Consider the following 24,677-nt stretch of genomic DNA (forward strand, 5'->3'; position numbering starts at 1 on the left):
ACAGAAAACCTCTACCCGGGCGGAACTAGCGCGAGCTTGTCAGTTATCTATTACTAGCTGCGCCCCGCGGTTTCACCCGTGTGGCATCGCTCCTGATGGTCTTAGCGTGATGATATATGTATAGCCTATAGCCTTCCTCAATGAATGGGCTATCTAACACCGAATTTTTTCAAATCTGACCAGTAGTTCCTGAGATTAGCGCGTTCAATCAAATATTATAAAAATTATATATTATAATAGTATAGAAGTATAGATAAAAATAACAAGAATCGTTTTCGTAACAGTCCACAAAAAAGACCTAGAAACCTTTTCATTTGACAGGGATAGTACTCATCTATCATCATTAGGATACTAATTGTGTCGTTTCTGCAGTTACAATAATTGGCACTAAACAATGATACAGAATTTCATTCATTAGTACCTACGACGGTATTTTTTATTATAACCATTGTTCGTCGGAGTATATAAGTTGTACTATAACTGACTGAAATTTTTATATAAATGGCTCCTTTCGTTTGATATATTATATCTGTACAAATATAATATATAAAGCAGAAAAGTTCGTTTGTATATTTGCTTGAACGCGTTAATCTCAGGAAATGCTGGTAAAATTAAAAACACAGAACTAATAGATTTTACCCTAGAAAAGAAACAAACTTCTTTATAGAACGTTAAAGTGTAGAACAGGTCCATCATAAAAACATAACTAGCAAGTGGATTACACTGAAGTAAAGCAAAAAAATATAACTAGTTTATTTTTTTATTCCTATGTCAAATCTTCACGGAAAATCCAGCCGCTAAGAAATTTCTGTTCAACAAAACAACTGTCAATCAAATTCAACCTTGATGCTAAGATTTTTTTATTATGTACATGGTTAAAACATATACGGTAAACAAATTATTTTATTTTCAATTATAACTGAATAGCATTAAAATACTTTTAATTATTTTTAGAATAAAAAAAAAATGTTGCTCATCTTTAATAAAGATGTAGGTTCGAATGATTCGCTGATGCTCTAAATGTATGTATGTATGGTTTTCATGCTTAAGCTACTGGACCCATTACAAAAATTCTTTCACCATTAGAAAGCTGCATCTTCACTGAGCAGTGAGCAACCTAGGCTAGGTTTTATCCTGGAAATCACACGGATCGGGAACTATGCGGGTTTTTCTTTGAAAACGCGGGCGAGGCCGCAGGCGGAAAGCTAGTTATAAGTAAAATATTTAATGTACAGTTTTGACTTTCCTGTAAGCGACTTTCCAGTCATTCAATCAAAAAAAAAGTAGCTTTGACTACGTCTATTTTATCATCAAAGTAGACAAATAATATTTTCCTATAATATTAAATTAGAGAAAATATTCAGAAAACAGACAGAATAATATAATGTGAGGTAAAAAGTAACAGCATTATGTAAATAATTTCGAATACAGAAGCTTTTCGCATAACGCGCGCTTTAACGTGTCTAGCTCTATTTTTCAAAGATTTTCTTTTTTATAGGTACAATTTTTTTCTAAGAGGGTACAGGGTGTAATCGTTAAGTGTGCACAGGTGATTATTACGAAACTATTACAGATATCAAAAAACTTTAAACTGATATTGAAAGTAATATACAGTAAAATGACAATAATAACGCCGTTAGTACACCGACGCATTCGCGTGCGGCAGCGAATCTATATATGACTGATTATATACAGCTCTGTAATTGGTATAATGTGGGTATAATTATATCACTTTGCATCTTTATAAGACTATAATTATCCTCCTATTGAGTTTAATTTCGTGTTACAGCAATTAGAATTTGTCGTCAGACTATTTTAATGGAGTTTACTAGAAAATTGAATGTATAAACAAATTAATAGATATAGGAAAATTCCTGTGAGATATTGATTCTATGCTAAGATAGCGGAAGGCCGCCAAAATAATCGAGCATTCTAGATTAGGAATGTTCCTGCAAAATCTTTATGACAATCATTTTCGTTTGTTTGTTTGAACGCGCTAATCTCATGAACTTCTCGTCCGATTTGAAAAATTATTCCACTGCTAGTGCCTAGTCCATTTTTCGAGCTATAATCGTTAGGCTATCATCACACTAAGACCAATAGGAGTACAGAAATTCGAGAGAAAACCGCGGGGCACAGTTAGTTTATAATAGGAATCATTAATTTTCGATCAGATTTTAATTGGAATGCACCAATTCAAATCGATAATTACATTTTATATGCACTATACTAAAAACAATGACATTATAAGAGTGGTCACATTACACCAAAATACTTTATTTATATGGTTAAATTATTGCGATAAATTAACAACATTAAAGCAATTTTTAATAAATTATTGGTTCCAACTTACGAAGTAAAAAAAAAAAAAACAGTGTTTGCTCTTGGCAATTCTTTCCATTTACGTATTTTAGTTGTCTCTAAATCTAAAACATCTCAGAGAATAATATAAAATTTAAATTTGTAATTTTAGCAACAACGAAAATGGCCTGAATTGCTTCAAGTAAAGGATGGTACGCCCGTGCCGAGTTTTTTCGACATGGTGGTAAAGAAATAAATCTGAGATTATGCCCAGAGGGGCATCCTATTTTAATCTTAGATTTTGACCCAAAAAGTAGAGCTGTATCTCTACTGCATGCTGTATATCATACAGCTCTACTTTTTGGGTCACAGGTAAAACTGGAATAAATAAATGCTTTCAATAATAATATCTATTAATTTAAGCTTAAGCATCTGCTCAGTGCTTTCGTATTCTGAAAAAGATTAACATATAATATTATTTATTTTAATAATAAACGACTTGAGGAGATTATTGTGTGAATTAATATGCAAGGCGCTACAAATTTAACGTGAATTTTATTCAGAAAGTATGTGAAGATCTTTGTGAAATGAGTTATACAATGTATATCGCTTAAAAACTGCAGAGGAATTAATGAACACTTTGTTAATCTATAGATAAATAGTACGATAGTAAGTGTGCGCTTTGAAGTTTTTTAAACACTATTTCGGTGGAACTCGAACAAATATCGCATTTCATGGTATTTCATATATTTCCTACTTCGTATTTCACCGCAAAAAGTATTTCTAGTTTATACACTAGTTACGAGAAAACTCACTAAAACTTTAGTAAATCTAAAAATCTGACATGAAATATTCCGAAACGTAATGCTAGTTGTAATGTACTCTTAATAGGCAAATATATCGTTCCAAGTAAATTAATCGGAACTCAAGTTCCTCCTTCACTTAGTGCATGTGAAACTCTCTAAGTTAATAATGGGTCTAGGCGGTAACTATTCAAAGTTTCATCTAAACTATTGGGCTTTGTTGACCCATTTGTGGCATTATGTGGAGTTAGATTGTACATTCCTAGACAGACTGTACTCGTCTACGAATAGTGAACCTTCTGTTGAATAGTTTAAATCTGTTATGTGTAATATGGGATAAATGCTTGCCTTAACTGTATACTGGAATATATACAAAGTGTGATTTGGTATTGTACGAGTAATTAGTAGTAACTAGATAATGATACTCCTGCATTAATTTAGTTGCAGTACTAGAGTGAGTTTCAGGGGCTCTATTGTGATACGTCTTGGTTAAGTAAATGGTAATACGTAGCAATCGTACAAGAATGAAGAATGAAGATATTTTTATAGTGGGGAAATCTTGCAAATATACCCACGGCCCCCGGGGAAGGAGCCGTGGGTTATGTCGGGTTCTTACCGACTAAAACCCCACTGTGTTCCGTCGAAAGATAGAAGACCTGAAATTCTTCTAAAAAATAGTTTGGAGGTTCTTACTGAAAATTATTATATTTATTTATTGACATTTTATAAATATTGGGGGCTTCTAATTATAATTCTGTACTACTCTATCATGTTATATGATACCCATATCTTTATCAATTAAATAATTGATCATTGGTAAATTATACATATAGGTACCTAATGATGCATTTTTCTTCAATATTTAGTTAATATTATACAAGTAGTGAGATATCACTTATTAATTATTATTTTTAAAATATGTAGCACCTATATATATTATGCATAACCATTTTACTTTTATAAGGATTTAAGTCCATTTTTAAGACAAAAACGAATTATAATGTATTATTATTTCAGAATGTTTTAAATGGTTCTCTAAAAATATGTTAAGGAAGTAGTATCGGCCAGTTTTGGCAATAAAAGGACCATACCCATATCTGTATTTAATTTTTGGTTACATCATACACGTTATATTTATTTTCTTTTTCAGTTATTGTAACATCAAGTCTTCTAGAGGGACGGTTTTCAAGTATTTGTTCACATTGGACACGATTTTCTTGATGGTTGTGTAAAATACAGGGTCTTGGACTAGATCGGCTACTTCTTTCCAATTTTCGTTAGCGAACTTGTGGACGGCGTCAGCTGAAACATACAAACAAATTAATTATAGACTATAGCATCACCATCATCATCATCAGCCCATATACGTTCCCACTGCTGGGACATGGGCCACCTATGAAGGTACAGGCCATAATGCACTACGATGGCCAAGTGCGGTTTGGCAGCCACCAAATGCACCAAATGCATGTCTATTTATTTTATTAACTTTCTCCAGAATTTATTTGGAACAACTAATAAGGGAATCATGGCAGGAGTTTTAGTTTTGGTTATATCGTGCATTCATAATTTATATATTTGTTTAATTGCCCGTAACAGTCAGTTAATTTTATAGTTTTTGTTAAAAAATCTTAGCATCATGTAGTTTACGCGTTCGACTTTCTATTCTGTAAGGCTATAAAATCTGTAATATTATGTCTTCCTTAAGCTATAATCTATACTAATATTATAAAGAGGAAAAGTTTGTATGTATGTGTGGTTTTCCGGCATAAACTACACGACCGATTTTGATGAAATTTGGCACAGACAATCTTTAGACCCTGAGAAAGAACATAGGCTACCTTTTTTGCAAAATATGTACCACGGGCGAAGCTGGGGCGGACCGCTAATATATAATTTGGTTATAAATGCAATAAAACTGGTATTCTTTTAAGTCAATGGACGATTTATTAACACCATTGTAAAGCCAAATTTAAATTTATCTGCAAAATATAAATTTTATCTTAATTATTGCAGTGGGAAAAAATAAGAGTCAGCTTTTTTAAATGTTACTGGATGAAGCCAGTCTTAAAATATATAATATGTACTTGCTGTTCTAGGTTGAGTGAGGCCGTTCAGTTTCTTAAAAAACCTCTTATAATTCACGATTTTGCCTTATGCTATATAATTAATTATTCATGTGTATGTTTATTTTTTTCTTAACTACTCTGATTTAAGTGCATGAAGGACATTTTTAAATTTATATTCATAAATGCAATATTCGATTTTTGTTAGTAGGCACGCTTTGTTTGCAGACGCATTAAAAAATTATGAGAAGCTATCTATACTAATATTATTATAATGAGTCTGTATTTTTTGAACGCGTAAAAAACTATGGTTTTGATTTTCAAAATAATATTAGTGTCAGCTAGCTCATTTATTGAAAAAGGCTTAAGTAATGTTATATCATGACGCAAATACAAATAGGAGCGGAGCAATGCGTGTAAAACGGCGGTGCACGGCTAGTCTATACTACGAGTAATATTATATAGCTGAAGAGTACCTATACTTGTTTGTTTGAACGCGCTAATCTCAGGAACTACTGGTTCGATTTGAAAAATTCTTTCAGTGCTAAACAACTCCTTTTATCGAAGAAGGCTTTATAGCCATTCTCGATAAAAGGGCTAGTCATGATATATAACTAATATTATAACTAATGTTATATATCATAACGCTAAGACCAATAGGAGCAGAGCAATGCGTGTAAAACCGCGGTGCACAGCTAGTAAGAAAATAATGTTTACTCACATAAGTCTTTTTGCCCATTGAATAGGTTTTTGAAGTCAAATAAAATGGGACCGAGCGCTTCGTTCTCTAGTTTAAAGTTTTTAATTGTTATATAATCTTTGCCATCTTTTCCTTGCGTTTTCTTCAATTCACCATCCACAATAGTCTTGTATGTGGCTGAAAATTAATTATTAGTTACTTAGTTAGTATGTATTCATTTTTTATTATTTTATAACGTACTCATTAGTATCACAAAAAACTTACGAAGAAGATTGCTGGTAAGATAGTATGGGAAACATTGTTCATTAAATATAATGTACTATTTTGTAAATGAATATCTGACGCAGCTAAATAAAAAACAATGACCACGTGTTGGCCATGATTGTATCGTGTTTTTTTACGGGAAATGCATAATCCATGTTCATGATATGTATATTTTTATGTATTAAGACAAAGTTTAAAAATGATACTGTCCTGGGTACAGTAGATAATCAGTACATAGTATAAAACAAAGTCGCTTTCTCTGTCCCTATGTCCCTTTGTATGCTTAAATCTTTGAAACTACACAACGGATTTTAATGCAGTTTTTTTAAATAGATAGAGTGATTCAAGAGGAAGGTTTTAGTATATAATTTATTAGGTTATAGACAAAGCGAAGCCGCGGGCGGTAAGCTAGTATACTAATATTATGAAGCTGAAGAGTTTGTTTGTGAACACACTAATCTCAAGAACTACTTTTCCGATTTGAAACATTATTTCGGTGTTAGATAACCCATTTATCGAGGAAAGCTATAGGCTATATATCATCAGGATAAGACCAACAGGAGCGAAGCAATACGGTCAAAACGGCTGTTAGTATATACTATATATTATAAGTAAAAAAACATATAGGTACATTAAGCAAGAATAAATAAATAAATCATTTATTTTCATAAAAATATTACAAAAAAAAAGTGACCCAGGCTCCTAAGACAGTAAGAACTGTTTTTTTAGAGCCTGTGTCTTCCATTTAGAATGTACGTTATATTTATACTTACTGGATGCCATATCAAAGGTGCCCGTTCCCTCAACTGGTAGAATGATGAGACGTCCAGATATCGTGTAGTCACCAGAAAGGTGGAACTTCGGACAGTTCAGTTCTAAGTGGAATTTCAATGCGTTGATGTCGGTTCTGGAATATATAGGTAGGTAAAGTGCATTAATATTCTGAAAAATAAAGTTTGTAAATTAGTAAGGTTTATCTTTGGAAATACTGAACCGATAATGATAATTTTTTTCATGAACATTATTCAGGAGAGCCAAATTTTTTTAGGGACACGCAAACATAAATTCGTAAAAAGTCATTGAATTATCATAGAATTCCAATTTTTTTTAAATATTAATATGAAGTTTAAATGACATGACGTACCTATTATAGTAATAAGATTGCGTATAATTTACACTTTATACGGCACAATAATGTAAAATTATCCTTAGTTTGTAATTTTTTGTACATTAAACTTACTTCACATTGGAAACGGCGCATTGTTTATATCCCTCTAAAATGGCGTTTTTGAACTTGTATTTTATAATGGAGAGATCTCCTTCTATAAATTCTACATGAAGAGGATCCGATGACTCAATCCCAAGTTCGGGATTCGCGGAGAGAAGCGTCGGGAATGCCGCATTTATTGAGTTTTCTATACATTCCGAATCATCCTTTTTGCATGGTGACAGTACGGATTCTAAAAATTATAAACAATATTTAAAACATTGTGTACACAATATGACTTAGGTATACATTTGTACAATGTATATTGCAGAAGACATTCGGGAGGTGTAAAAGTAATTTTTATAAGAAAATTTTGTCTCCAAATTTTTTTTGACGCAATATTTGAGTAGGTATCTATAAAAAGTAACATCACATTATATCTTTGGAGCTGTAAGTGATAATTACCATACCTAATACAAATAGATTATACCTACTACGTAATTAATAATTACTATTGAAATTAAATAAAATAAAAGCTTTCCATTTGTCACGATATTATGGTAAACTGCATGTTTTTTTGTAAACGACTCTTTTAGACCAATATAATTATTATTTTAAAATGAGGTGCATTATTTATTTATAGATGCAAGATTTACTGCAATTTTTAGTAAATATTACCTTCTTTAAAGTTAATAAACAAGGTTGCTAAAACATTTAAAACAAACCAGTCGTAAGTTTATTTTTGGTTCAGAATTAATGATGAGGTCAACTTTGTTAACATGTGTATCGATAATTTATTTAATTAATCTATCAACAAAATATAAAGTATTGTATAATTATGACGTATAATGCAAATAATACGATTAGGTTTTAAGTTATTTTAAAGAAAAAAATACTTATCATAAATAAACCGTTGTTCTGCCTTAGTCTTTTCACTTAGGGGAACGAAAAATAGATGTAGTTCGCAACTAAGACCTACCCGATATGCACATAAAATGTCATGAGAATCGGTCCAACCGTTTCGGAGGATTTTGTATATTGTGCCTCTTTTTAAAATAAAATAATTATTATTAAATCAAATATAAAACCCTATAAATACTTACTAGAGTATGCACTATTTATTAGGACTACAGAAAAAACTACTAGATTTAAAATCGATCCCATATTTGCAGCGAGACCCGACCTCGGTCGTTTCAAAAATCTTTATGAATAAGAGAATCGACATATAAGTCTTATAAAGGTTTTATATACTATACTATTCATGTCTTTATGTACTGAACATATACTTAACATCATTTAGATTATATCTTTCTGTTTGTTGTGGTTATGTTTATAGCTTATGAAGTACTTACCCGGACAGGTTTCAAAGTATAGGTAGTAAATAAAAATATAGTAAATGTATTATATTTAAATTATTAATACTTTGTAAGCAAATGTTATTCAGTGGTTATTCATAATATATATAAGATAATATTTCGACTTTCGCATTAGGTACTTATAAAAATATAGAGCATAATGTAAAGTTGTTGTCAAAAATTATACTTTGAAGAAAAATAAGGTACGGCTTATCTACCATATTTTTTTTAGAATGCATTTGTAGGAAAATTTTTTATTTCAATTAAGTTTACTGTTAATTTGTGTTATGTCAGAAAAAATGTTTTACATAGGTAAAATGAATTACCATTAGGAAAACCATCTAATCCTAGCTTAATTTTTTTTTAATATTGTCAAATATTTAAGATAGATGTAGAAAAAGACAGTCATTCTTATTATTGTATCTTTACTACACTTACATAAACGTAATTAAGAAAATTAGCTCATTATACTACCTATACCTACTAATAATAGTGATTTAAATAATTGTGAAAATATTATAATAGTTACAATAATTATTAAAATCTCTATTTATTGTTTTGTCATTTGCAGAAACAATTAAGAGGATAAAAGGTGAATTTATCGAACATTATCGAATGTTTAAATAAAAATAAAATAAGACAAGACATTAAAATATTGTGTATAAAGGAAGACACAATCATTTTTGTATTTGTATTTGAAATAAAGGACACTATCTGCAACCCGCGGCTTTACCCGCAGTGCTCCGTCTTAGCGTAATGATATACAGGGTGTCCTACTGTTGGTATACTAAGCTCATAGGAGGTTATAGTTTTGCATACGCTGAGTACGTAAAAAATACTTATAAAATTCCAGTAGCAGACAGCAGTTCTTTTTCACACCATAACAAGCAACCAGTTTTGTTACCAGCTCGTTTAAGATTATGTTTCCATAGACAAAATGCTCCCATTAGCGAAACGGTATATGCCGGCTGCCCGAAGCTAGAGAAGAAAACATGGATTTTCAGGAAAAATTTAGCAAAAATTTTTTGTAATTTTGTTGTTTAAGTATTTTTTACGCGATCAGTGTATGCAAAACTACAAGTGCCTTCTCGCTCAGTATCTATACCTACCAATAGTGGGACACTATTGGTATACATTGTATAGGTAGCCTATAAGCCTTCCTCGACAAATGGAAGTGATCTAACACGTAAATAATTTTTCAAATTAGAACAGTTCTTGAGATTAGCGCGTTCAAACAAACAAACTGTTCAGATTTATAATATTAGTATAGATTTGCCATCCCACACTTGGGCAGCTATAGTTTTTCTATGATAATTTTATGATAAGAGGAAGTTTTATTTTCAAATTAACAAATCGTTGATTAATTGATAATAATATCTTTACTTTATTTTACTTCAGTTGAATACATCAATTATTCAACTAAAGTTGTTAATAAATATCATTATAATATTTATTTTAAGAATCTTGAAAACCGCTTTAGCTACATTCGCTGTCTGTTGTTTTTTTTATATGAAAGTTTATTTTTATTTTTATTTACATTCCTACAATTATAATACATATTTATTAAATGGCTACATCAGTACTAGCAAATTAAATTTGAATTATTTGTCATTTATTGCATTTAAAAAATGAAAAATAAAGTTTATTGTTCACAAAGTAAACATGCATTTTAACTCAATATTAACTAATACCAGTATGTAAGCGCAAAAAATATGAATAATTTCATTATAAAAGTATCTTACTTAATATGTTACTAGATATATAAAATAAGACACCTAATTTTAATAAAATTAATAGTAAAGGTAAAACGCCGAATATGTCCAGAGATTTGCACGTGTAATCTTGTAATGCACATAATTGTAGTTAAGTTACTAAGAAGTACCTAATAGCTTGTTTATTCAAATTAAAGCTATTGAATTAATAAGCGATACAATGGCGAGGACTGGAGAAAAGTCTTAGGATATAATGAGCGATGAGACCAAAAAGACGTTATTATACCAGCGACCCGCTCGCGGTTTCACCCGCTTTGCCTAATCCCAATAAATGATATACTAAAACCTTCCTTGAGAATCACTATCTATTAAAAAAAAAACCGCATCATAATCCGTTGCGTAGTTTTAAGATATAAGCATACAAAGCGATATAGGGACAGAGAAAGTGACTTTGTTTTATACTATGTAGTGATAATTAAGTATTTTTATAAGGTGGGGGGTTCTAGATACGTGAAGGGCTCATGGGATATAATAAACACAAAACAAGAATTCTATTGTGGTTTTCTTGGATACACAAGGCAACCCTTCTTAGCAAAGGTCCATACATGGAATTTCTCTACCTAACAAATATAAACTGATTCCTTAAGGATTCGTATTCAAAAGGCGCTATCTACATCTACCTATCCTTGCCTAATACATTGAGTAGAAAAACAAAGTTGCCAAGTAATGAACGTATACAAATAGGCGTTGCGTCTTCAAGATAAAACTTTCAACAAAATGAATGGAGAATTTCTCATTTTAGATTTGTTTGAGTATACGGCGAGGGACGTTATCACCCAAACTTTAGTCTTTATGTGAGATTTTAATTAAATTGACTTTTTTTATTCCGCCACGCCTCCGTAAATGGATATTGAGGGAAACTTTTGGTGCGATAAAGAATTTTGACGGGGTATTTTTGTTCCTGAAATTTGGCATTATCAGTTAAATTATGCGATTGATTTCATTATTCGATAGCTAAGCTTTGTGGGTAATTGAATTGTGAATTAGAATAATTTGTTATAGTAGATTAAAAATCGGATGATGTAGCGCATATAATAAGGTGTACCTACTGGTGATTTTGTTTTAAATTTGTTTTTCCAGTTAAGTTTCTTTGAGCGCCGGTGTCGGGGTGAGGTATTGTGTTCAATTCCTAGTTGTGGACAAAACAAAGTATACATGAAAATTATTTAAGGGCTAGCGCGCAAGAGCAACTTTTGTCTCCGCAACTATTTTGTCTCTCCCATCAACTCTATAGGAAGTTGCGCGCTAGCTAGCTAAATTTTACGACTTTATTTACCTCTTCAAAATAAATTATTATTCCAAAAACTATTTTTTATCTGTGTTTAATGTTGAGGAAATACTGATAAAAACTAGGCTTATAAAATATTAAATTTAGAAGACTGGTTTTAGCTTATTAGCCAAAAAACGTGTCTGGAAGTTCAATATATGCAATGTTTTAAATCGTGTACAATTTTTGTATAAGTAACTTTTTACCTTATTGCAAAAGTTCTATGTTTATTACTTATCACTATCATTTAAAATACAATTTAGCATAAGGTTAATTTATACTTAGTACCTACAATAAATGTTCATTTAATTATAGTAGGTAGGTACTAACTATAATTTATATTATTCTTATCGTTACATTAAAAACACAAAAAAACTATACCTAACAAAGGTTTGAAATCTAAATACATACATTTAATTTATTTGAGTAAAATATATAAAATTAAATAAAAAGAACATAATCTTTCTAGATTTCAAAGTGTCCTAAAAACATTTGACGACCTCTTATTTAGTTTATTTGGACATCCAAACGAATATTACAAATGCAGAAGTTTTAATGTCTGTTTGTTACGCTTTTACGTCTAAACTACAGCACAGATATGGATTCCATTTAGAATTGTACATATAAGAAGGATCAGAATAATACTTATGCTATTTTTTTTTCAATAGTGCATGGATGACCACTTCCTTTGTCATAGAAGATGAAAGTGTTTTAGTCAATAGCTTTTTCCGCAGGTGAACTCGCAGGGCATAGCTAGTTGTTAATATTCAGATTCACCAGCTCAACTTTAAATAAGAGGGAACAATAAAAACAATGAACTTTGGGTAAAATAATAAATATCGGGTTATAAGGGTTTCTTAAGTTAAAACATAAATATTACATTGAAACGTGAGAATATTTGATGATATAGGTACAATTGTAATTAGATAAAACGTACCTATATATATTTTAAAAATGTATCTTTAAATTTGAAATACATATTACGAATGTGGAAACATACATTTGTAAATAATTATTTTGATTAATTGTACCGATATAATACTCTGATATTGTTATGATATTATATTGTTTAAAACTTCGTTTGTTGAACTTGTTTTTGCATATGTTTGCAAATCAAATGTATCAGCGCCATCTATTCAAATTTTACAGAACTATTATAACGCCTCATCTCGAAGGCTTTGCTGAATTTGATGGTCAAATAAGTATTGAGATAATTTCTTATTAGATTCATTGTTGTATTATTGTATAAATTTCTATTCCATAGACATTGAATAAGATGTAATAAGAGGTTTTTAATATAAACTTCGGTTGGAATTTTACCATGAACCAAACATTTTACCTACGGCTTAAAAATATGTTCTTAGTACATAAGAATTACTTAGGCTTAACAAGGGCTTTACTTAATATCTATGATGAATTTCATGTGTATTATAAAACGATTCTTCTTGTGCGTTTATGTTAAATGAGTATTATGTATAGTAGTAATTTATACCTATATTTGAGTTACTAAATTGTTCGATGACCTTATTAGTGTGATTTTGGCTTATAATAAGAATTATAATATCTGTAAATGTAACGTTTAAAAAAAAATATTTGTAATAATATCTAAAGAAATGGACAACACTTTCTTTGTTTATTCTCAATATCACCTTCAATTTATTTATTTGTAAGTATACATATATACATATATTAATGCATAGTATTTAAAATTCGCACATTACAATATTAATTGTTTAAAGAGCATGTACTTCCATACTTACTTCCATAATTTTTAATTTACCGAAAATTTTGATTTATCCTTGCATCAGTAAACAGCAAACTCAATTGAAATGAAATTCATTCAAAACAGGAGTGGTGCGTATAAAATTAAAGTTATTTATATTTTACAAAGAATATCACAATTTTGTTGGATCCTATTAAGCGTGCAAAAAGGTCTAGTTGCGAGATGATGTGTGGCCTGCGCTTGCGCATATTGTTTGGTAATCCCTTGTTGGGAACAAAAAATGTGGGAAATATGCAGTTTGGATAGTGATGTTAGAAATTATTATCGATAAATAATTAACATAATACGGAAAAGACAATAGCATAAGTAGGTGATAAAATAGGTGTATATTTCTGTATGAATATACTGTAGGGTAGTAATAAGGGTGAAAATGTGACCAGGATTTATTTATTTATTTATTATTTAAACGAAATAAACGAAAATATCTCAAGCGTTAATCGAAGACATAAGACTCTGTTGTAAAACATATTTTCTGTGTCCCATTCTAAATACCTGATATTGAAAATTCTGTAAGAATATGAACACGAAAAACAACTATAAGAAATTTTATCGACAACCGGCCACTCTTGTTACATCACTACTGCTGTCTAAAACGTAACGCATCGATTCCCTGATAGAATAATGACGCGCCCACGGTCCGCCATTCAAGCCCACATTGACAAAAGCATGGCAAATAGCCATTATTATTAACACTGCAGCCTCTATTAATATGATAGACCTCTGCAGGCGTTTATTGACTGCGCTATTATCGCCCCTGCGTATATTTTGTGGTTATGTCGCCGTTTATCGACGATATTCCGGTAAATTGTAAGAGCATGGTGCAAATTTAATTTAGGTTCACTCGATGTTTATAGCTCTAATCCTTGTAGCTTAGAAAGCTGAAATTATGGGTGAGATGTTTTGTAATAGTAGGTTGTTCTTATTTGTTTGATTGGTAAATTGTAAGGCATTGTAAATAACATTTATTTATCGCTATAAATAATTGTGAATTTGAATAATAGTTATAGTTAGGTTCACAAGGTTAGCGGGCGGCTTCACCAGCGTGGTTAAAAGAAGTTCTCATCGGAATGAGATGTTTCACTAAAGTACTGTCTAGCCTCCTTATCCTCACTATCTTCACCAACAAAAATCATACTTTAAAATCGCCCTATTGCGACACAAGAGAAAGACAAACAAGCATCGCATTTATTATATCAAAGATTTTTATTGATATTTAAATTTTAAACAATATATCATTGCCTATTTTATACAATAAAATTATAGCCAACCTCAAGGCGTTACAACAAACGAAACGTCCAATTTGTCCAACGTGGGCAAAATCTCACGAAACATTTTTCACCCCGATTGTGTGAACGCTATAAATAAAACACGCCCATTTCAAACTATATTGTTCCGGATTCAACTGTCGATCGCTTTGCCAACATTTGATTTTGTTGATAGTATTTGTAAACAGTTGATTGTTTGAACAAATACTATCCGCATTCAGAATAGCTTGGCGTAACGTATTGTTGTATATTGCTGTGCATTTTCTGTTTTTATGCATAACACTTTTCTTGTGGTTTAATAACTTGTAATTATGTAGGTACACGTGTTTAATTGGTTCTTTGTGGCTTTCAAAAACTTTCAGGTATTCGTTTATTTTATTTATGAAAATGCGTATGACATCTTTGAAGTCTTTTTGAAGTCAACATGTCGCAGTCAACATCTTAATATGTTTGTTTGTTACTCTTTCACGTAAAAACTACTGAACCGATTACAATGAAATCTAGCACATATATAGAGGGTAACTTGGATTAACACATAGGATAGTTTTTATCCCGAAAATCTCACGGGAACGGGAACTATGCGGGTTTTCCTTTGCAAACGCGGGCGAAGCCGCGGGCGGAAATCTAGTATAAAAATAAAGGTAAAATCTTGGTAAAATATACCCAAACTAACGACAACCATTTTGGACGAATTAAATTAATTTCCATGAATGTATGTGAAGGCGGTTACGTAAACCCATTGTGGAGTAAGTAATCTATCCAAATTTCGTTGACAAACGAATTTGTAAGCAATTGTATTTACTTTTTGCAAACCATTTTACTTGAACAAACATTAAAAGGAAGTTTATTTAAGGGCTGTAGTTGAAAAAATCGCGGTTGGGACCCAAAGCTTTTCTACAGTGATTAATCCGGTCGATAAGAGCTACAAAGGCTTACAAATGTGTGCCGAACAGATTCCAGATTGAAGCGGATAAAGTCACTTTTAAGGCAGAAAAATGTTTTTTGTTGAATTTATCTCTGATCTGTGCGGTGTTGTGCAGCACGTGTTTTGACTAGTGATTATATTTCGCAGGCGGTTTTTGTAGCCAATTGCTTGCACTGATGGTATCTCGGCGGTGACATCTGAGGTTGCAACTTGCAATGTCCTATGAAGTTCACGGTTAGCAATATTGTAGGAGCTTTATGGAGGTTAGATGTTATCAGTTGCAACTATGGTGACAATAACAAACATTTAGCATGTCTGTAAGGTAGTCAAAATGAAAAGGAACGTGTGTGCCGAGCACACGATTCAGACGTGAAACTTCTTTGGCAAGATTCAAAGATACGAAAATCGTCGCATTTCCCCATTACGTGGCGGTATTGCCATGACGCGACCTTGAAATGTTACTCTCAATGCTCCTATAGAAGTTTCACTTCAATAAATAAATTATGTGTTTTATAAGACTATGTTCTGTCTTTTATTCACATTAAAGTAATATGGTCGTTAACTTTTTGTATACTAAGTTGCTTTTGAACTTGTTTTGGATAGAGCAAAAAACAAAGAAACAGAGGAATAAATATTCGAATTACAAGATAAGAAATATGAATATATTATAATAAGTTGTAGGGAATGTTGTATAATTTAATATGCTTTATACATAATATCGCATTCTACATAACAACATTATTGCTCAAATAACGATTCAGGCGTTGTCATTTCGATAATATGTATCTACCATTTTTAAATGATTTAAATAATAAGTACCTAGTACCAAGCAAATGCAATATCCACATTAATTTTATATTTATAAATTGGATCGTATTAAGTGAATGTTATTTGTTTCTTTCTTTCAAAATAACAATAACTATTTAATAAATATCTAGAGACTAGCTCTAGATATTTATTTTCTACATTACATTAATAAAAAAAAAAAAACATTAAGAACAATTTATATTAAAACGTACAATAGGCATCAAAAATAAAAAATAAAATATTCTTGTATGTGATTACCTAAAAGCAAGATGGTTACAACAGATAACAATTTCATAGTTGTCAAACCATATAATATTTTATGTCTTAAGGGAACTACATTCGACTGTTAATCTCACACGATTCAAAGAAATCATGATTCATACCACACGAAATCCTTAATGTTTTACAACTAAACTAGTTCTACTAGAACATTTTAAATTTCTAAGAATATAGCCGTGTTAATTGCTCATAAGGACACTGTGTGTGGTACACATCACTGATCGAAATGATAATGCACCGAAAACTTAGTGAACGATATAAAATTCCATAACATGAATGTCACGAAGTCATTACACGGTGTCCTTAGAATGCCTTTGAAATAGATGTAACCGCAGTTGAGCATTTTTAGGTTACTTTCTTAACATTCTTTCTATACGCTTTTGTTTACGATTATAGTTGTTTTATTCAATTAAAAGTGGATTTAAAAGTTCAAACTTAAGTTTAACGCTACAGTTTTACTGTTCGATTATTAAAAAATGTATTTTATTTGAAACGTAAAAGATAAATACTTGCAATATTGCAACAATATACGACAGAGACATAACATTGAGTAAACAACGACTTAAGTCCGCGGCTGTTCATCCTAAGACGCTATTGTTATTAAACAAACAATTTTTGCTTCAAAAGCAATTCATTGTGAGTATTGCCATGCGAGTGACAGTGTATAAACAGTCCCTGGGGCCTATTGTGGCAACTAAGACAGTCCTTTAATCTGCTGAAAACAATTTCGCACGAATTGTCGCTGCTTTGTGAGCGTTGTTTGGACTTCGTTCAATCGCTTGTTCAATTTTGGGGACAGGGATTTGTCTTAAATCTGCAAGGATTTTATTTGGGGATGTGATTAGATATTTGGAGATTTCAGCCCATATGTATTGTGCTTTTTGGCAATGATAAGTATGATGAAGGTTGAGGGTTTAACTATGTTTCATAATGAAAAAAACCTAGGTATGTCAGTAAATCTTGTGTTGGGCTCGAGATTCGCCAATGAAGGTGAAGAATTTTATTTTGACATAGGAAATATCATATTCAAATTAAATACGCTTTTAAAAAAGGTAAACTTGACTTCCATAACTTCCCACTGGCTAGTAGGTACCTAGTAGTGATTTCTGTTTATCTGTACAAGAGCTGCCATTAAAAATATCCAAAAAATATAAAAGTATAAATAAAATAACCAACCATCCGTATATTTGTTTGCAATGTTTGAATTGAGTTTCGTAGATATGTTGTATATTTGCATGTTGTACATTCCCCAATAAATCATAAAAATATAAAATGGTTATGTAAATGAAACAAAATAAACACGTAAAATAACCAACTATCACTGTAATTGATTGCCAATCAAGTTATTGGTTTGTTCATTGAATCCATAGAAATATACGAAAATTACTGCTCGGAACGTATAAGTATTCTGTTTTTTATATGTAAAGTACGTTAGTGCCCTTACGCACTAGCGGTTAACCGCGGGGGCGGCTAACCGCGCGGTTAGCCGCCCCCACGGTTAACCGCTAGTGCGTAAGGGCACTTATTGTGGCATATTTTAACAGATATGATATTCCCTATCTTTCTTGCAAAAAAGATCAATATTTTAGATCGGGTATTCTTTTACAAAGATGCATCATGATTATCTTGGCGAGCGACAACAATATGTTTAAAACTTCATCTAACTCGTTAAATTTCAATTTTAATTAATTTGTTACATAGAAAATAGTGACTGAAGGGAAGAAAAATAGTAAGACAAGAAGCCTTCCTGTACAATTAAAACAAAATTATCTAACGAAGCGACATTTGCTTCCTTTGCAAAATATCGACAATTTTTAATATCGACAAATAAAAATAATAAAAGAAATCCATCGATATTGTTTACGTTTTTCTATTCGTTAAGACTGTCCTCAGAGATCTAATTACGCTGGTCGAGTTTATATCCGAGGCACGTTTGACAATTAATTGGTGTCGCGTCTGGCTGGTTCATTAGAGAGCACAATTGTACTGCACGGACACACATATAACGTAGCATATTAATTGAGTATGTATTTTACTAGAAATACAACAAGTCGCCTTCGATTTCATATGTTCAGAGAAAATTAGACGAGAATTTTCCTTGGTACCGATGTATGTGCAATTAATATGCTCGTTAAATTTTTTTACTAAAACTCACTCGTTTTCTTTATAATTTAGTTTAATATATACCTATAATGTTCATAAAATAAACACTGATAATAATCGATATTATTGGTGAAATAGAATTTACAATGTCTATCCACGTGACCGTAAACTTGCTTGTTTAGTTAAGCAAAGATCCCAGTACAAACTATAGTTATATAAATTAGTTAGCTATAACTTTCCTCACCAACAAAATCTTTAGAGCATCTCAAACAAGCCAAGAAACACGATGTCCACACAACTCAATTTGAATTTGACGTAATTGAGTACAAAGCTAATATTCGAGCTATGTTGACAAAATCATCTAACATACTCCGATATGCTCCGCCTAATTGACCGGATCAAAATGTTTGCATGACTTTACCGCTAACATTACCAACGTAAAACCCCTGCTAAACAGATTTGGACTTTAATCTCAAGCGATAGATATGCTAATCGCGTGCAATCTGATAAACATGTAGACCCGTGGAGGTCTCCAGTGCATAGTTCATATCGATGTACAAATTGAGGATTCAATATGGCCGTAATGATAGCCATGGTTATAAAGGGCTTATAAAGTTCCATTGATCAGTTGTAGATTCGTTTTGCACATACGATGAATGGTTTAACATTTTTGGTTTTTGGGTACTTACCGTGCCTACCTATATTCTAAATACCTACCTATATTCTCAATGCAGCTCGCAGCTCATTTTGCACTTCTCAATAACAATATCAATTTTGTTTAGTAGGTACCAAGGAATAATAATGTATCAATGATAATTTCATCACAATAGTTGCCAAGTACATCTATGAATAAAGCTATAGATATAAAAATCTATCGAATATTGTTATAAATCGAAGATTTTTTGGATGTTATTTGGTACTTTACATAGACCTTGTATTGATATGAAATTGCAAAGCACGCTGCTCAATCCAGGAGTAGAGCAAGGAAATGTGCTGTTAGAAAGCATAACAAATCTATAAGTATATGTATATAAAACTCAAAGGTGACTGATATAGTGATCTATCAACGCACAGCCCAAACCACTGGACGTATTGGGCTGAAATTTGGCATGCAGGTAGATATTAGGACGTAGGCATCCGCTAAGAAAGGATTTCCCGAAATTCTTGCGGGAACGGGCAAAAACGGGGATGCACGTACAAAGTCGTGGGCGGAAGCTAGTATTTCATATACTCCGATCGAAGGCCTACATCCATAATGATCCACAAACACTAATTCAGTTGTTTGTTTATTACTTCTAAGGAAAGTCAATACTATCCGAAAGTTAAACATTTATTACGTTTGAGTTACACGAAATCTATGTTGTGTATCCCAAGTTTATACTAACATCTTATTAAACAACTTGCGATTGCTGTTCCCGTTATAAGTCGAACTTGTAACAATGTTTTGCTTTTACCTTCAGCTCCCTGATTAGTTTGAAGAAGTTTATGGACAAACGTTTACTTGTGTTCACGACCATTTTTACTTAGTGGAGTTACTATTAAAGGACTAATTCTTGGTAACAAATCTATTAAATTTGATTCAAATAGATGGACTAATCTTCATCAGTGTCTTTGTAGGAATAAGTTGCTTGTGATTTTAAATGAAGAAAAATGTAATGTGGAAGCAGTGATAAAATAATATTATGATCCTTTCATATTATATTTTACATTATGACGCTCAGTACGCACTTAATTCAACTAACATAGTTATAAAATTAAATTTCATTCCTTGAAGCCAAATTGCCTTAAAATTAACATTTAATCCGTCCAAAGCGCTTTAATATCACGATGAATTAAATAATATCATAGTTTCACAACTTGCACTGTTTCCTATTGAGATGAGTTCATTGTAGCCACTTTGAAAGGCGCAACCCAAATATTGTCACAATGGGCCGAGAGCCTTAGGGACAAAGAGAGACGTATAATTAATGACTGAGACCACGAAATGTCGCTGTCTTGAGCCCGAGTGATGAGAACAACAGTGGTATGGAGCGGCTATTACATTTTTATCGTATTTTATTGTAGGAGGAATATGTGTACTTAATCAAGCAGATTGTTCATTTGGAACAACTTTTACCAAGAGTAAATTATGTCTATGTATGTAAAGTAGATATTAATCTGGAACTGAAGATTATAAATTGTAGATTTCAGGAATAAGGGAATCTTTATAATATAACTTTGTCTCTTTGTTTTAAAGAATAAAAAATAATTAATATGCCATCGCCATCAGATGAGCACAGATTTATTAAAACATTAGTTGACTCCACTCATTCCTCTGTCTCATACTATCCCACACCGACGTTTATATCGTTAGATTAAGATAAAACTAAAACAATAATCCTTTTCATTACCTCTCTAGTCCTTTATTTCGGACCTCTATGAATAGAATGCGTCTTCGTGACATAGATCGACGATTCTTTTGTAACACTATAAAGTTATAAAGGGCTTGTAGTCATTTATAAGTACGTAAATTAGATTGAACGTTTAGAATAATACGAGCTTTTCAAAGTTCAAAGGTTGGTATTGTTTTTATGTATTTATGTACCTAGTAACCTGTTTAAATATGTATTTTATATAATATATAAACAATGTAAATTATAAACCATTCTTGATTAGAAATTTCCATCGGATACACTGTATTATGAAACATGTTCATTATCAACAAATTATAATATTTGTAAGAAATTGTAACAACAAATCAAATTAAACTAGCTTATGATTACAGTATATTATATATACATACAACAAGGCATTTCTAAGAAGATGAACGTAGAGCATACTGAACTTGAAGGATGTATTATGTAAAAGATAAATAGAACCTGTTGGACACATATAAAACATTATAGATAATATTATTTTTATGGCACTCAGAAATAAAACTACATTATGAAAATTCACTCAAGTAATTGTAGCCTTGTAAAATAATTTTAATTCAAAATTTAATAGAATCGAAGTGAAAGAAGTCTTTTACCAAACTCACGAATCGTTAACAATATCTCGTAACTCGTTATCAATATATAATTTCTATAATAATGTAGAGCAGTCTTATGAAAATTAAAGAAAAACAACACCATAAAAAGAAAATCACGATAACAGATTGACGTAACAGCATGATAATTACGAGCAGCATTAAACGTAAATTTACAAAACAGCCTTCAAAGCGAACACTTTGAAATTGCAGCCTTTTGATTCGCTATTTACGCTTCCCGCGGCTTCTTAATAAAGCAAAGGTGTTTAATTGGCCGGCAAACTACCTTCGAAGCAATTACTTCGCGGCTGGCACCGGAGCTAGCGTCAATCTAGGGTCGTTCCTGTTTAATGATTCCTATATAGTAATAGTTTTAACGATGACGTCTCGAGAAAATTATGGATTGACGCTTCCGCTATGGTGTACTAAGTATGAGTTAAGTGGCTATAATGTCTTATTAGAGTTAGAAATAACTGTTTGACTAAAAAAAAGGTAATAAGAGTCATATTATTATCTTGATTCTGTAGTTTTTATTAACTTCAAATTATTACATAATATGAGTAACGAAAGTCATGCTAAATTATAATTTCCTACGAAAAGACTACAGATGGCAGTATAGTCGCTTATATTTGTATCCAAAAAGCAAGGAACCTAACTGGTATACCTAAAGTTGGAAATTTTGAAAAAACTTCATTTTGGCGGCAAGAGATGAAACATGTGCCAATCGATAGTACATCAAAATACAAATAGGAAATACTCTTTGGTAAAATGTCGTAATTGATACGGTTTCGGAATAAATAAGGGTTAAAAAAAATATTTTTTTTTTCAGTTTTTTGAATTATTTGTTACTTCTTACACTTAAAGGTTAAAACAAAGCATATAAAACTTCTAATTTGTAAAAAAAGGGTTTTAAAATGTTGCATTACTATCTAAACCAAAGTAATAAACCAACTTTGGGCTAGGGATACGCACGTGCGGTGCGTCACTTATTACAAATTAGAAGTTGTATATGCTTTGTCTTAACGTTTAAGTGTAAGAAGTAACAAATAATTCAAAAAACTAAAAAGAAAAATTTTTTTTTAAACTCTTATTTATTCCGAAACCGTATCAATTACGACATTTTACCAAAGAGTATTTCCTATTTGTATTTTGATGTACTATCGATTGGCACATGTTTCATCTCTTGCCGCCAAAATGACTTTTTTTTTTATCGCAAATTGGTAGGTATACCAGGCTTCATACTAAAATGTCCCATGCTCTTTCAAAGACAAAATCGAATTAGGTACCTATATCACACAATTAATTAATTAATTTTATTACCAGGTACGTAAAATTTGTTAGTATATTTTAATCCTCGTATTATCTACCTACAGGGTCTACCCGTCATAACCGTATATTAACTATAGATACTTTAAAACAACGAAAAATATTTACAATAGACTATCTAATTAAACATTTTCTCTATCTTATGGCCAGGTCACTTCGTCGTCGTGTTGTAGGTACATGAAATTTATTGCATTGTAATCCTCAATCCGGAAAGGATATAAATCCGGCAAACCCACGCCTTTTCATTCATAAAACAAAAAAGCTTTCAGCATTTCTTAAGATTATTAAATACCGCGTAACGACAAACGTTGAAAGGCGTTTTCCATCATCTTGTCTCAATTTTTAATCAGAATTATGGCCGGTGGTCCCCGTTGGTTTGTACTTATCAATTAAATTATCCTTTTAACTGTCGTCACGAAGAAGTAACGATTTTTTGTAACACCTCCATTAAATACGTGACGACTTTGAAAGGAAGTGTTTAATTTTTTTTATCGGAGACAAAAGTTATTAGAGTGATACGCTACATGTAAAAGACTATCTATTGAACTTTAATAGATTATTGGTGCTTGTATGATCGTAATATAATGGGAATAAAAAGGTCTTATTGTCTGGTTGTTGTCTTGATGTTTGACAAAATTTATGTATAGATTTTTATAACTGCGATGTGTGAACACTTGCTATTAACTATACAATGCCTCCTTATTTAAGGATCGTTTCATATAATTTTAAAGTAATTATTAAGTCTAGCCACAAAATCATACATCTTAAGCTCTTCAAATTCGGCATATTAATTGTTGATAGGCGGTTTAAAATTCAGTCAATTTTGTACATTTTCTTCTAAAGACTTAAATGTTAAGACTCACTTAATGAAGTTCTTTGATTACGGGCTCTACACTCGATTTCAAGCCCTTTTATATGAATTGTCATTGAACTAAGAAGAGCTTGCAAGTGATTCGACGAGTATGTTGATCATTGTTACTATATTACGAAAAAATCATGCATCGCTTATGTGAGGTTTTTGTGAAACTAAAAAATAATCACAAAACAGAGATAAAGTAAATAAGTACTGTAAATTGTATCATATAAACGTTTAGAATACAGGCAATTTTAACATTGTACATAATTTCATAAACTTATAGTATCTACTATCCACTTCAAAGTCAATAAGGAAACATGAATAGAGACAACAAGTATGTAAATCAGTCGCTCCTCCAATAAACACAATTTAATGCACTTAATCGATAAGCAGGAGGCATCCTTAGCTCGACTAAAGAACAGCTTCATAGCTTGCGGTGTGCGGTGGTGTAAGCAATTGCTTCTATTGTGCCAGCCTTGCCTGATGAAGCAGACGCCTACTTCGATTAGTTGTACACCGCAGAGATAATTGCTACGACTTTTATTGTGAAACTTCGCAATTTTGTTAAACTGTTTTGAAGTTGGGTGATTTGGA

At 31.5% G+C, this 24,677-nt stretch overlaps 1 protein-coding gene across 1 annotated transcript; it reads right to left on the bottom strand.

Moving 5' to 3' along the window:
- Positions 1-4,194: 4,194 nt before the first annotated feature.
- LOC123696735 (protein takeout-like) lies at positions 4,195-8,568 on the bottom strand. The gene is made up of 5 exons (XM_045643095.1): positions 8,442-8,568; positions 7,372-7,591; positions 6,905-7,038; positions 5,889-6,044; positions 4,195-4,406 (listed from the first exon to the last, which is right to left on the bottom strand). The coding sequence occupies exons 1-5, from the start codon at positions 8,500-8,502 to the stop codon at positions 4,255-4,257; spliced, it is 723 nt and encodes a 240-aa protein (XP_045499051.1). The 5' UTR covers positions 8,503-8,568; the 3' UTR covers positions 4,195-4,254.
- Between the last annotated feature and the right edge of the window lie 16,109 nt (positions 8,569-24,677).

Source organism: Colias croceus, chromosome 13 (assembly GCF_905220415.1).
Source record: "Colias croceus chromosome 13, ilColCroc2.1".
NCBI classification, from domain to species: domain Eukaryota; kingdom Metazoa; phylum Arthropoda; class Insecta; order Lepidoptera; family Pieridae; genus Colias; species Colias croceus.

Coding starts and splice junctions, on each gene's coding strand:
- LOC123696735 (XM_045643095.1), bottom strand. CDS start 8,502: ATGGGATCGATTTTAAATCTAGTAGTTTTTTCTGTAGTCCTAATAAAT. Junction 7,039..7,371: donor TGCGCCGTTTCCAATGTGAA/GTAAGTTTAATG, acceptor TATATATTCCAG/AACCGACATCAACGCATTGA. Junction 4,407..5,888: donor CAATGGGCAAAAAGACTTAT/GTGAGTAAACAT, acceptor TGTATGTTTCAG/CTGACGCCGTCCACAAGTTC.